At 35.5% G+C, this 14875-nt stretch overlaps 2 protein-coding genes across 7 annotated transcripts; one reads left to right on the top strand and one right to left on the bottom strand.

Moving 5' to 3' along the window:
- Positions 1-2459: 2459 nt before the first annotated feature.
- Positions 2460-5806, bottom strand: LOC117416101 (anaphase-promoting complex subunit 16). Of its 2 annotated transcripts, none has more exons than XM_034027156.2 (4): positions 5718-5806; positions 5103-5272; positions 3778-3852; positions 2460-3331 (listed from the first exon to the last, which is right to left on the bottom strand). In XM_034027156.2, the coding sequence occupies exons 2-4, from the start codon at positions 5242-5244 to the stop codon at positions 3222-3224; spliced, it is 327 nt and encodes a 108-aa protein (XP_033883047.1). In that variant the 5' UTR covers positions 5245-5272; positions 5718-5806; the 3' UTR covers positions 2460-3221. The 2 variants fall into 2 exon arrangements, with proteins under 2 accessions (XP_033883047.1, XP_033883046.1); XM_034027155.3 differs by having other exon boundaries at positions 5103-5259; positions 5718-5770.
- Positions 5734-14393, top strand: ascc1 (activating signal cointegrator 1 complex subunit 1). 5 transcript variants are annotated; one of them, XM_034027154.3, is made up of 10 exons: positions 5734-6013; positions 6680-6795; positions 6991-7090; positions 8034-8131; positions 8663-8841; positions 9463-9599; positions 10878-10997; positions 11467-11591; positions 12479-12552; positions 12905-14393. In XM_034027154.3, the coding sequence occupies exons 2-10, from the start codon at positions 6687-6689 to the stop codon at positions 13019-13021; spliced, it is 1059 nt and encodes a 352-aa protein (XP_033883045.3). In that variant the 5' UTR covers positions 5734-6013; positions 6680-6686; the 3' UTR covers positions 13022-14393. The 5 variants fall into 5 exon arrangements, with proteins under 5 accessions (XP_033883045.3, XP_033883042.3, XP_033883044.3 ...); XM_034027151.3 differs by having other exon boundaries at positions 5735-5925; XM_034027153.3 differs by having other exon boundaries at positions 5739-5864.
- The last annotated feature ends 482 nt before the right edge of the window (positions 14394-14875 follow it).

Here is a 14875-nt window from a genome sequence, read left to right as displayed (position 1 = left end):
TTGAAGGAGAAAGCATTGCAGCAGCTACAGACAAAAGCAAAAGGAGCACAAGAGTGCTCTGTTCAAGAGAAAAAAAATAGAAGCGCAATAGAAAACATAGAAGTATTACTTCTAAGGGAAAGAAGGGTGCAAGGCACAGCAGACATTGAAGACCTTCCGATCATGAATAAATCCAGCAGATGCACTGAGCTGCCTGAGGAGCTGGACCTGAAGAAGAAACTCAACAAAATGAGCTCTGGGAGGAGCACATTGGCCAGGTGTTAAAACATAAGGAGCTTCAGCAGCAGTCAACAGGAGAGAGAATTTCTTTTAAAAGAAGCAACCGAGTCGAGGCATATGGACAAGTTTTGAGGGGCTTCAGATCACTCTTGCAAACAGCAAGGAGGTGGGCAGTACTTTCAGGCACACCAGCAGTAAGGAAGCTGATGACAGCCTGGGTAAACATTGCACTGAAGGCAATATGAGCCTGAGAGAAACAAAATGATTGGCAAGAGAACCAGTGGTAAGGTAGAGCACTTGTTACAGAGAAGCAAGGAGCTGCAAGAGAAACCAGGTAAATGGAGAATGTTATGACTGTGATATTCCAAGGTGGTTTTGTTCACAGATACAGCGAGGCTATAACTGAAATATGTGCGATCGATAGTGAAAAGATCAGGGTGTGGATGAAGATGGACAGGGATGCATTTCTCAACAAAAGTTATATTAAGTACGTGGGATAGGTCATGCATGAGAAGCAAGGTGAAGTGAGACCCAAATGTCTGACAGCTCATCAGGGTCTGTATTATAAAACAGCTTAAGGTCAAGCGGGCGCAGTACACAAGTCGTTCCAAGGACAGAATGCTTCCAACAACACTGGATAAGGAGTATGGTGTGGCAGTACAAGCAATACAAGTTAACCCTTGTTTTACAGAGAAGCCCTGTGAAGAGTGTGGAACTAATGTTGGGGTCAGCTCGCATCAGAGGCCTAGTCTTTGATCGTGGCCGGCTGAGCCTCAATAGTCCCTTTCACCCATCTGGAATGAGCACAAGTAAGGGACAGAGTGGACCGTGAAAAGAGTAGAGGTGTTGGTTTAAACTAACAAAATGTGAAAGGACAACATAAACAAACTGGTTGGTGAACAAAGTAACCAAATAATGTACAGGTTTTTTGGGGGAGATTAAAACTAAAGACAGGCTAAGGGATACACTTGTAAATGATAAGGGTGTGTACGTTTAAAGAAGTTAAAATTAACAGTTTCTATGCCCGACCCCACAGGATCGTGCAAAGGGGGAGGATGTGAAGGAGTGGATTCTCCTATCAAGAATATAGCGGCTTTAGGACCCTGGGGGTTAGGAGTGGACACTCCATCTTAGTATAACTGAAGTTACCATGAGGCCATCTTCGTAAAGGCCTCATAAATTGGTTAATTTATTAGATAATGAATGACAACTGAGAAATGCTAATCAGCTGCAACTGATTAAGTTCATTTTGTGTGAGGACTGGGAACAAAGTGAAAAAGGTATGGTGTTAAAGTTACACTTCTGTATAAGAGTTTGTTACTGGTAAGCAACTTAGCCGTCCAGTCTGGTAGTGAGGGATTGTGGCTAGTTTAGTTAGCACTCCAAACTGGAGTTAGGTTTTGTTTTGTTTATTTTGTTTGTGTGAAAATAAATAAATATATAGGCACTGCCCTGTTTAAAACCTACCATTGCTTTGGGAGTACTGTTCTTTTACAAAAAGACAAGTAAAGATGGTCCTGCATGTGGTAAACATACCCCGCGTTGTCACAATATATATATATTTTAGATTTTTCAAAATTACAGTAATGTAGCTTTTTGGTTTTTGCACACTTTTCTTCCGTTATTTATTTTATGAGTGTGTGTTTAAGCCAAGAACATTTAGATGTAACAGTCGATCATTTCTCTTTGTAAAACAGCATGGAGTAAAGTTGTTTAGTTTTCCTGTATGTTCTGTGTGCAATTATACTTGCAACTGCACTACAATATAGAACTTGATTGGAAAGGAGAAATGCCTCCATATACATTATGTGTGTGTGAGAGAGAGGGGAGAGAGATAGACGTCGTCAAAAGGTTGCATACCCATGTGTGGACAGATACATACGTTGGGGATTTAAACTGTTGATGACAACTTTGTTGTCAACACTTTGTGCTTAAGCATTTGTTTATTTCTTTCTAAATAAAACCCAATTTCTACCCAAATATTTATTCTTGATTATATATATATATATATATATATATATATATATATATATATATATATATATATATATATATATATATAAAAAAAATCCATCCGATTTCACATTAAATAATTCTAACCGATTTTAAAAAAAGCATTCACCCAAAAATCAGACGCCCTACTTATTAGTTATCTAGATGTGAGGCAAAATAACCGAAATAATTACCTATGTAAATCAGTATGTCCTGCTTGTAAGAAGAAAATATATTTTCATTGAAAATAAATGTACAACCTTGATATGATTTAATATTTTTTTTTAAAAAACGATTTACTATCAGACCACTTGTTAGATACGTTAACTTTTTAAACACATGATGAGACCTCAGCTGTTTGATGTACAGAGTGTATACAGAGATTAAAAAAAAAAAATCCCACATTTAAATTCAGTTTCTAGACACAAATACATGACTTCACAAATGTACACTGTCTGTCCATAAAACCACACTATTTGTTTTGCAGATGGACGGGTTTAAACAAAAGGTCTTGTTTTCCATTTAGAGAAGACCTAATTTTAGATGGAGCCTACTTATTTAAAGGAAAAAAGATTAGATTCTATTCAGCTGGGTGTTCTGGTTTGAGACATGCTCTTAAAATGATCAATTCTGTTAATGTTCACAAAAATAAAAAGATATAATTACAATTTTTTTTTTTTTTCAGATGGGCAGGATTTTAGGATAGGATCTGCTCATATACACAGTGCATATTACAAATTACTGAACAGATATGTAAAGGCAATTCCTTTAAACATAACAGGGTATATATTAATTGTATTTTGTTTTCAACTGAATACATCAGCTTGCCATTTGTAAAAAGGGATTTCCTACCATATATAGTGTGCATTAGCGTTTCCCAGGAAAATACAAGTGTTGGTAAGTTTTGGGTAGCTACTGTGAAATATGAATTCCCAATTAACAATAAAAAAAGTCACAGTTTACAAGTAAAGGTGGCATTTTTTTTTTCAGGTGTCCTACTGCCTTTACATTTATGAAGGTGTAAAGCCTAACAACTGTTCGATTGGTTTGTATCTCCACTCATCAGCTTCTAGCTCTTCCACCAAGCCTGCAAGCTTCTCCATTCGAGACACCTGTTGATCTGTGGAGACAAGGATACACTGGGTTACCTTATGTGCGCATTTCTCTGCAAGGACATTGTGTGATGACTGTTCTGTTATAAACAAAGGAAAATATGCATCTCTCTTTCTCCCAACACAAATACTCCAGAAATACTCCCTTACATCAGCCAATGCAATAACAGCACCCATTGCCAAGTAAGATTGAAAATGCAGACAGCCTTAAAACAGACACGCTTGCACAGGGTCTGGGACAATATTTTTGTCCTGGAACAATTCCATGCCTGGATTTTGTTCTGTGCTGTTTATCTACTGAAAGGCAGGAGGGCTTCTGATTAATACTAAACTAACAAGGGACTGTCAAGTTTCAGTCCTGGAAAATTTCTAAAACGGTTGTAATCTAATGTGAGATTTAATTGTGTTACTTGGAACTTAGATACTGTACTATCAAACATGATCTTGTACTTACCATGCTTCACCTGTTTCAGAGTTGACGCAACCTGGAAGCTGAACACGGATTCACACAAAAACCTATCAGAGCCATCTAAAAACACACAGAAAAACAAAACAAAAGTTGTTTCCACTGAAGAACTATATCCCGTCATGCAGGAACTCAATGATGGACTTGAATCTTAACAAGGACTATAGTTTCTTGTATATAAAAGATGCATAAAGCACAGCATTTGCTAGAAGAACCACTAGAATGATTGCAAACATTTTTAAAGAAGGTGTAGTATAAAGACAGTAAAAAATGAATTTTTCCATGACCTCTAAATTATTTTTACCCACAATAAACTGTTAATTAATGTGCAGGAAGTAATTAAGAAATCAGCCAGAAGCAGAAGGGGCGAGATGTCAGTACAGCATTGTTCTTGTACCGCTTTTATCTATACTGTAGTGATTTGGACTGGTTGCATAACTGAGGTGATGCACTGGCTTATTGTCAATTGGCAGGCAAGTGGCCCCAAGGAGTTGTGATTAGAAGAACGGCTGGCTCAGAGAGCGGGGAATTGGAACCTGAGGTCTTTGCTTATCTGTTTGAAATAAAGGCAGAACCAAAAGCAAAGATTGGCTAGGCATCAGTTACAGAGAAGCTAGAAACTTTTAGAATGACAGCTCTTATGTGTTTAGGCTTTGGATGCGTCTCTGGTTAGCCTTTCTTATCCTGCATTTTAAACAGGTGGAAGGTTAGTGTATTTACCTGTATTGCCAAATTAGGTGGTATAGAACCAATTTCTGAATACATAAAACCTATGCATTGTCAGCCCTGCTTTAAAGCGTTGTATAATTATGGGAGGTACAAGTTCTGTAACTTAATGGAGTCTGTTGCCTCAGGAACTAAAATCAGTAAAATAATATTCTGGAGTGTTATTTTAAAATTGTACACAAATATACTACTCCTTTGGTCCTATTTAGAAGCAAAGACAAAAGCAAAGACCTTTTTTTCTAAGAATAAAACCATTTAAACAGTACAGTATATAAACTACCAGGAAATAACTTTAGTTAGGAAATAGCAATTATATTATTGTTCTAAGTAGTTTTTTTGCTAGCTTTAACTGTTAAAAGTATACCTGCTTCAAAACTGGCCCCATTAGTTTTAATACCATTTTCACTCCTTTTCCAGTCGTTGTGTAGTTTCTAGTCTCAATGTGCATTTTAAACTTGCAAAATATTAAAAAACTTAAAATCGTTCTGCAATATATTATTAATGGCAGTTTGCAGAATTCCTTGAATACATTTAAAAATGTTTGTTAAAGTACGTTTGAGTAGGAGTTTAGTGAATGACTGACCTACCTTCCATCATTTCCCCAGCCCCCTTGGGGTAGGTATAGAGTACTTTCCGGGGTGGAACGAGTTCCGAAGCACTAAACCCTGATCCAGTGACGGAGCTGCCACTGACTCCACCAGCTGAAGAAGAGGAGGACGACGCAGCCATCCTCTTGTCTTAAACCTGCAATTTATAACTAAATCAAAACATTAAAATGCAGTGTCTATCAACATCAATATGTCACAATGCCAGACAATACTACAATATCTACAAATAATCGTCTAGGATGCTGTAGCCCCCCGGAAATAAACACTAAAAGCTTGTTCCTTTTATTAAAAGCACATCGTATAAAATGCAAATAACCCGCCATTGCATTATCTAAAGAAACATGAACGTATATCGTGCATTTTACAATCTCCCCATTACTGTATTAAAAAAAAAAAATCGCCTCCATTTATTTAAATAATTCCTCAAAGCTAAAAAAAAAACCCCGATCAAATCATGTCAAACTAAAACAATCGACACATTATTATATTATATTATGTTATGGATTGTATAGGCTGACTTTGTAAAAATAATAATAATAATAATAATAATAATAATAATAATAATAATAATAATAATAAAACTAATGTTCATACCTCCGAAATTTTCACACAGCGTCGCAACTGTTCTAGTGCAAGTTCGATTTACGGCATTACTTCAGTAAACAATATTTACGGCACTCCCGGTGCTGCGTGGTGTTGGGGATATTCAGCTGGTTGTCAAACATCTAACTCTGTTGATAGGTATTGGCGATAAAACTGATACCGTGAGGTTTTTCAAATCCAAAAGGCATTTTGCTACAAGGTTGGCATTTTACACTTCAAGAAAGTGGTGGGCTTTGTGCTTTTGCAAAGACATAAGGAGTCATATAACTTCACTCTATATGATTTCGGTACTAATAGGGCTAAGTATTTATTTATTTATTTATTTATTTATTTATTTATATTTTTACAGATAGATGTGTAACGTAGTCATGTTAATTTAAAAACTGCAATTTGAATAATTTAATTGTCTTTGGTAATTATGTTTTTTCTTTTAATTTTGTTGGAAACGTACGTTACACATGACACATTAACAATTGAATTAATGTACACCCAACCCACATTTCTAGAATTGTGCAGAAGAATACATTCTTAAACTTCCGTTTAGGGATTTCCGTTTGGCTCAGGGGGTCTGGTTTTCCATGTAAACGAAGAACCTTAATGGTGTGTGGCATTTGCGAGTGAATAATTGCAGAGTACTTATGAATTTTGATATATCCGGCTTTACAAATTATACGGTCTGTAGGTAGTTAACTACAGTTCTGATACCTATACAAGTCATTGCATAAGGCTATTGAATCCAAAAAAACTGCATTAACCTGCCGTTTTTTGATGCTGCAGGATATGTTTTTAATATATGCTACAATAATAATAAGTATATCGTGAGCCAACGTTTCTTTTTGAGGGACATCCGCTGCTTACATGTGTATATTTCCAGTTATAATTTGAAGTTTGACACTAGCTACCCCATTACATCTGTCTCTGTTTGTGACTCGCTCTTCATGCTTTAATTACAGCTGTAAAATGGATGTTTTGAGACCATCGTTGATTAACATCAATGGGAGAATTTACAGGAAAAATATCACCAGGGAGCAGACTTACCAAAACGAAGAAGAGGACTTTGATTATTCCGGTACATGGGGACTTGGGGATATATATATATATATATATATATATATATATATATATATATATATATATATATATATATATATATATATATATTATACACTAACCCATATGCATATGGTATTGTTGAACTTTGTTAAACCTGTTCTTTGTGAATGAAATTCAAAATGTGCTTAAGTAGATCATTGCACTTTCACAGCTAGTCCAGACTGTTTGGATGAGCCCTGTGACACAGTGGAAGTGGAACAAACAGAAAAGGGCTATCGCTGTGCTATAGATGTCCCCAGTGTTCTCTACAAGTAAGCTAATATGTGAACTTTTCTAATTCTGTAATGGCAGTTGCCACAATAGAGATAGGGATAAGGCTTCCATTTAGAGGCTCTGTTGAGACTGATTAGGATAATACCTGTAATAAAGAGTGGAATGACTAAAACTGCTAAACAGTTGGAGGTTTACTTCTATTTTACTGGCACAGAAAATAAGGGTTAAAATGATCCCATCAGCAGATACTGGTGCTTGGATATCTAATGCTCCAGGGGAGAAATGTGCACTTTTTCCAAAGATGACTCAAATTTTACATGGGCGTCTACAGGCATGTTTGAACTAGTTGAGAAAGTACTCAAAGCTTACTGGTAGTGCACTCAATTATGAGGAAACCTGCACGTATTACACTTAATGATTGGCAAAGATTTGGTCATACTGTTGTCATCTGTTGGTAGTTTAATCTGTTGGCAGGTAAACAACAAACAAGTAAACGGGCAACAATGGGCCCTAGTCACAAAGCTTTAACACATGAGTTATAAAAAAATACAGATTGATATTCAGTACAGTTCTAGATTTATTTTACTTCTTTAAGAACAACCACTGTTTAGACGATTTAAAATAAACAGTCCTAGACTTTGAATATAAACTACAAAGCATGTGATTCATTATTGTTTAGTTAGTCCAATAAAAGGTATCACATCTCCTTCTCTTTGTCTATAATACAAACTACAGAAACTTAACTTTACGTATCTTGATAAGTTGCCATCTTTTCATTACAACAATAAGGGTATTTGTAGCAATACAAAACATTTGCATTCTGTGGAGAACGTCGGTTAACTGTTGTACAGAATACATTCTGTTTTAGTGCTGAACTTAAGGTTATTGTGTATTCCATAATTAGTAGTAGCTTGGAGATATTTTAAAAGAGACTGCATAGAAAAAAAAAACAGAGCATTTAAATGAATCCCATTTTATTAGATATATCATAGGGAAGAAAGGTGACACCAGAAAAAGATTGGAGACTGAAACACGGACTTCTATCAACATCCCAAAACAAGGCGTGGAGGGGCAGATAGGTAAGATAGGAAGATTCAAACTGCGTCGGGAGTTTGACATCCTGTTTTGAAGAGCACAGCTACATATTAAAAATAATACCAGTCCTTTTTTTATTAGTGTGAGGAAGGATTTTTAGTTTATATTGATTTACCTGTACTATTTCATTGATATGCTTACATCTTCTGTCTGTGGATTGCTCCTAAGTTCACATGCAAAGGAGACCCTTTCTTAATAGTTTAGCACTCTAGATATATTTCTGTCATAGAAGTCTATTTCCTCACACGCCATTGCTAAATTATGTAAAATGTAAAGTTATATAAATTGTCGCCATTGTTTATTAAAAGTAACTGCGATGTGTGTACAAAATAAAGAGGGATTAAACATAAATACATACGGTTGTAGAATACTGGTGCACAAAACTGTACTGTATGTAGTATGTACCATGTCAGGTATTTGTTTAAGCCCTAGAACACTGAAACAGTATGTACTGTATTGCAATGGCCAATACTAAGTCTTGACTATCTGTATTTTCTCTTGCTGTCTGTTATCAGTCATCACCGGTCAGCAGCGAGCCTCAGTGATCTCTGCCTGTACCCGCATTGAGGTCCTGATGGAGAGTTTCCGGATGAAGCAGCCCTTCACTCATTTCCTGTCCTTTGCTCTAAACCAGCCAGAGATCCAGGAGCGATACCTGCAGTTCAAAGAGGAGGTGCTGAAAAACTGTTCCCAGGTACAATATAGGTTTTAATTATTATTTATTCACCCCTTATTTATCCAGTAAGTCACATTTCTGATTCAAATCTCTTTTACAAGGGAGACCTGGCCAATCATAGTAACATCATCATTCAAAGAAAATATCTACTAATTAAAACAGTTACACAGATCAGTATGCCGTTCACAAAATCTGAATAACAAGAGCATGAATTAGTTCAGTAGTAACCAATTCTGCACGTCTATTCACCTAAAGTTAACAAATTACACAGTTTTACATCTTCAGTTAACAATTTAATGATGGACATAATCTGAATTTGTGACCATTTGTGATCTTAAAGCTTCATGATACAAAAGAACCAATTTATTTTTTTCTGGAGGATCTCTAAATTATATCCGCATTATTCTTAAGACTGAATGGAAAAGCGTGATTTTAAAGTGAAATATTGTAGAAATGAAGTAAAACCATTTTTTTGGAAAGATGAACAATAAAGTTTGTTTGGGAGGTTGTGGTTGAGAAGCCCTGCCCCTTCGCTTAGTGTCCATTCAGTGCACTTCAGATGTTTTGTTTCGTTCCCCCTCAAAAAACTTTACTCATGGTATAAGGGTAAATATTTTTAACGAATTCGTGTTTTTAAAGGACAGTGGTGTAGACGGCAGCATTTTCCAGAATCCAGCCAAGCTCCATTTGACTATTGGTACTCTGTCCCTGCTGAATGAAAAGGAAGTGACAAAAGCATGTAAATTGCTTCAGCAGTGCAAGGAGGACTTTATCAAGTGAGTAGCAGTCACTTTGTTTGGCAGTGGTGGGGTTGGAGAAGGGATTGTGCTGTGTTAGCTGTGTACTATTTAATTGATATGCTTACATCTTCTGATACACTTGCATTTGTTGTGTGTAATTGTTGTGTGTAAAAGGTCTGACTTGCCTAAGCAGGTGTAACTGATTTAGTTATTTGTCTTTTCTGGGGTTACACACAAAGCATACAATGGTGGGGTATACCGTTTTGTCATCTATTGTTTACACAGTACACCTTCGCTATAATGAACCTGCTGGAGTCCAAGCCTTTTGTTCGATATATCGAGGGGTTTGTTATAGTGAAAGGAAAATCAAAATGAACGATAAACTGTTGGAGTAAGTTAATGAAATGAGGTTGTGAATAAAACTAGAATTACATGTACCTGTTTGTCTCAAGTATGCAGTATTCTGCCTTTGCTTTATCCTATTTAAGAATTAAAACCCAGTACAAAAAGCAAAAATCCCGAACTGAAGCTGAACTTTTATTCAAAATCAAATCTTACCAAATCTTAATCCAACATGCAAGAATCCCAAACTGCGTTTTTATTTCAAATCAACCCGACATGAAAAGTTCATCAGATCCTCAAGTTTTTTTTTTTTTAGTTTTTTTTTAATTAATTTTGCTTTGTCGCAAGGTTGCTGAACAAGCAAAAAATCAGAGTGCTTTTTGACAACCCACATTCACGACAGAGATATGCCTACCTTACTGCTTTTTTCAAACGATCAATATAGTTTCCAGCTTTGTTGCAACATAAAATGATTTTTGTTTTGGAGGCATAGTTACACAGTGCATGCTTTTTATTAAGACATATATATATATAAATGTGGGGTCCAGTGGCCAGGTACATTATAGCCGAAGGTTTGTTATAATGAAGGGTGTTTTAGCGAGGGTCTACTGTAGTTGTATTTTACATACTTTGCAAAGCAGTTCTGTTGAATACCCCTACCCTATCTACAAATACAAACATACACATGCATGCACACTTGCACATATTTGCAGAGATATGTTTGTTATCATTCAACTATATCTTTCATCACTCTATCTGAAGGATGTGTGTGCTTTTTACATATTATAACACAGCCTGTTTTATAAATATTTAGGCTTAAAACTCTCATCTATGCCCTGTCATTAGTCCTCCCTAACGGTGCGGGAGTGCAGCTTTACATAAGGCTTTCCATTCCATCAAAAGCATTGGTTATGGAGATGGAGAATGTGAACGTGAAGTCTGTTGCTAACATGCATATTTATTTATTTTCAGGGACATTACCGGAAGTAAGCCTCTTCCATTGGAGATAGTGGGCATTGAATACATGAATGATGACCCTGCTATGGTAGATGTGCTATATGCCAAAGTGCACCCAAAGGATGGATCTGACAAGTAGGTATTTTGTTGGTTTATCTAACGATGTTGCCAATTTTGTATTAGCATAACTACTAACATTTCAGATCCAAACAAGTTTTTAGGCAACCTGTTTGTTGCACATAATTGTAAGTGCACATTGACTGTATACCAGCCAACTGTTTGGGGTTCTTTTGTCATTTGGTAGGTGTCATTTAAGTTCATTTTTTGGTAGAATCATTATGGATTAATATTACTAGTCATTACAGGGATGGAAATATGACCCCTATTCCATAGCAGTTTGATCCATTCCTGGTTTTACTATGAGTTTAATCAGATACACCTGAGCTTGTTACATATACACTGGGGCTGATCAAGTTTGTGTCAAAATTTGGAATGGGTAATATTTCCATCCCTGCATTACCTACAAATTCCAGGGGGTGTGTTTTGTTCTGTGATTTCTGAATTTCTCTAACTGTCTGTTAACTGTTGTATTTATACTCTGTAGATTACAGCTCATTGCAGACCAGCTGGTGAAGCATTTTGTAAGTTCAGGCTTGATGACTAAGGAGTGGGACAGAGTGAAGCTTCACGCCACAGTCATGAACACAGTCTTCAGAAAGGACCCCTCAGGTACTTAGAATGTATTCCTTCAGTCCATCACAGTGGTGTCTGGGGTATTCACTGTAGGAGCATATCAAGCTTGCAGTGGCTTTCATATTGCTGGGTAAAGAAATTTAAATGGCTAGCGCTCTGTATAGAGGTCAAATCCATTCACAAAAACTGAAATTCAACTCACCAGTTCAACTAAACAGAACCATCTTGCGTTGAAGAGTACACTTTTTTTTTGCGATATTTTATTATATATGTGTCATTCTTGTCAGAGATAGATGATCGCAAGCTCACTTGTTGTATTAATTTGAATTCAGGAGAGTACTGCAGTTTTCCACAGTACTTACATTTATTTTACCAGTGTGTTTCTACAGTTGTGGTCAAAAGTTTTGGATCACCTAGCATTTGAGGATTGAGACATTATCATCATCATCATCATCATCATCATCATCATCATCATCATCATCATCACCAAAAAAAAAAACCTATATGAACATAATTTAGATCTTTTATTTAACATCTTGTAATCAAAGAAACTACAAAATTATATCACAAAAGTCTATCGGAGGCCACAATAGTAGTACAGTATTTCATATTAGATTTTGAAATGTCACTTTTCTTTTTCAATTTTTTATTAAGTATATGGAAAACTGCAAAGCGTACATAATTCAATATGTTAACATAACATTATTCAGCAGGTTTCATTTGACTTTATGATGCAAAATTTGTTAATTCTGTAGGGTGATGCAAAACTTTTGGCCATAGCTGTACATACGCCTAAGCTAGTTCTCAAAATGTTTTATTCTACTTTGCATGTCCCTAAATTTTGGTATCCACTTTCCCAAAAGTTACACTAACCTTTTCCCTGAGATATATGACATGTCACTAAATCTGATTTCTTCTTTCAGCTGAGGACAAGAGAGATTCAGGGAGGCAAGGTCTAAAGGACCGGGAATCATTCGATGCTCGAAATCTAATGAAGGTCAGAGCTGAGCAATTACATCTGCTGTGGAAATTTAAAATAGTTTCCCATCTGTTTCTGGCTATGTCCCATCTGTACACCAAGGACCTGTTGCTTTCCTAGGCAATATTATACCTACAGTGGTACATAAGTAGACAAAATAATACTTTAGCCTTGTGAATTATGGAACATCAACTTTCTGTGTATCTAAATTGATATGTTGCTGAGAAAAACATGCCTCTTTAATGTCACTATTGCAAAATAAATTAAGTTTCAGACACAGAATAATTCAGTGCATTGCTTATATATATATATATATATATATATATATATATATATATATATATAATTTTTTTTTTTTTTTTTATTGCAGATTTTTGGGAAGTATCATTTTGGAAATCTGGATCTGAATGCAGTTCAAGTGTCCCAGAGGTTTTCAACAGATAGCTCTGGTTACTACACCTCATCAGGACTCATCACATTTTCATGAAGAATACAAGCAAATCAAGGGTACGGAAAGTTGGGGAAGAGGAGCAATCTAGATTAAAAAAAATTATTGTTAACTACATTTTCTTTATATGACTGAAATAGAGCTCTAGAATTTGCATTGTAAGCTTGGATATATCTAGATGCGTCTGGTATCTGATAATTAGTCATGCACCTGAAATGTTTGGTTGATCTATAAGGCAAGGCAAATTCAATGTAAATGCATTTTATTGTATTGGTGTTTTTATACGAGATATAGAGATTTTAATTAACAGCTGAATGCTTCTTTTGAGGAAATGCACTTCTTCCACCAGATGTCACTGGAGAGAATCTCTTAAAGTAATTAGGGATAAAAAATAAAACTGGAATAAGAGGTGATAAGAGAGCAGGAATAACATGTTAAGTCAGCAGTGCCATTTGCCTTTGGTGCATGACACACAAACAAGGACAATTACCTAAAGGGATTGGCTTTCTCTAATAACATGTGTAATATAAACCCTTCTTGCTTTGAGACTTCCAACAAGGTACAAGTGAAAAATAAAAAAAGAGGTTGATTTTAAATTGAAATGGTTTGTTAGAGAGATAGCCTTGTCCCCTGTTGTGCTTTGTTATGTCTGTGTATAGCCCTGAAAAGTTAATGTATTAATGAAAACTTGCACATTTTGTACAAGAACAATTGAAGATTATATTAGGCACGCAGTCTTTTTCAGTCATCAGGCCAACCAAATTCGCTCTCAGTCATGAAATGTAGAATATTTTGTTAAAATGCTTTAATCTTTTTATCATTGCAAAAAAAAAAAAAGCTGTATATGAAGAGAAGTTACAATTCTAATAATAATTGCTTTTTATGATATGGGTTGTATTCTAAAAATGTAACCTTGGTAAATTTATGAAACAAATATTCCCTCAGGATTAATATTTCAGTTTTGGTTGTGTCCTTATGCAAGGTAAGGTGTATTATTTTGTCATTCGTAACTTTAAACACCCCATAAAACAATCAGTAATACTAAAATAAATTACATGATGTTGGTGAACAAACCATTCAGCAAAACTGCGGTGCCTTAAAACAAGTTCCATATGAAATGAAGATCTATCCACATTCATTACACAGTTTATTGATCACATAACCAATCTCAGGCCCATTAAAAAGTGATAATGGATTGTGAATTACACAGTGAGTCTCTAAGAGGTCAATTCTCACAAGCCTGAGAATTGGTTGTTTGATCTATTAAAAGTAAGACGGTTCTGCCTGGGGTCCGCTTGGATTTCTCAGTACTGCCATGCTCTGATACCAAAAGCTGAGGGACGATAGTCACAGGAAGCCTTCGTGAGAACTGTCAACTAGACATAAATAATAATACAAAAACTTAAGCCTGCTTTTCTGATGTTTATTCTTTATTCTTCCTTCTCCTTTCCTAAATCCATATGGATAAAATACATGGATACCCTCTGCCCACTGCTTATTCTTCACGTTTGTGCTCAGGTTGTATAAAGAACACAGCATTTGGAATCAGTCTTTATTCCTGAAATTACATTTGACCAAACTTATTTAAGGATAACATAATTGTTAATATTCCATCTTCGTTGCTTTTTGTTGTCATTGTTCCTTGTTCTACACATTTCAGAGGCTTATAGTTAGCCCATATTTTTTTTATTTTTTATTGTTTACCCATTAATCCTTTGGTTTCCAATGTTTATAAAAAATAAAATAAAATAATTCTCCAGGAAAACAAACATGTTCTGTTTTAAGACACAAATCTAATTATGTCAGAAGATAATGCAATGAGTTTATTGGGACACTGTTGAATATTTCTTTAGATATCCTGTTCTAACAGGCATAGCATATTACATGCTGTAA

The sequence above is a fragment of the Acipenser ruthenus genome, chromosome 7 (genome assembly GCF_902713425.1).
Source record: "Acipenser ruthenus chromosome 7, fAciRut3.2 maternal haplotype, whole genome shotgun sequence".
Classification (NCBI taxonomy): Eukaryota; Metazoa; Chordata; class Actinopteri; order Acipenseriformes; family Acipenseridae; genus Acipenser; species Acipenser ruthenus.
Note: the sequence above shows the minus strand (reverse complement) of the source record. Positions and strands in the feature narration are given on the sequence as shown.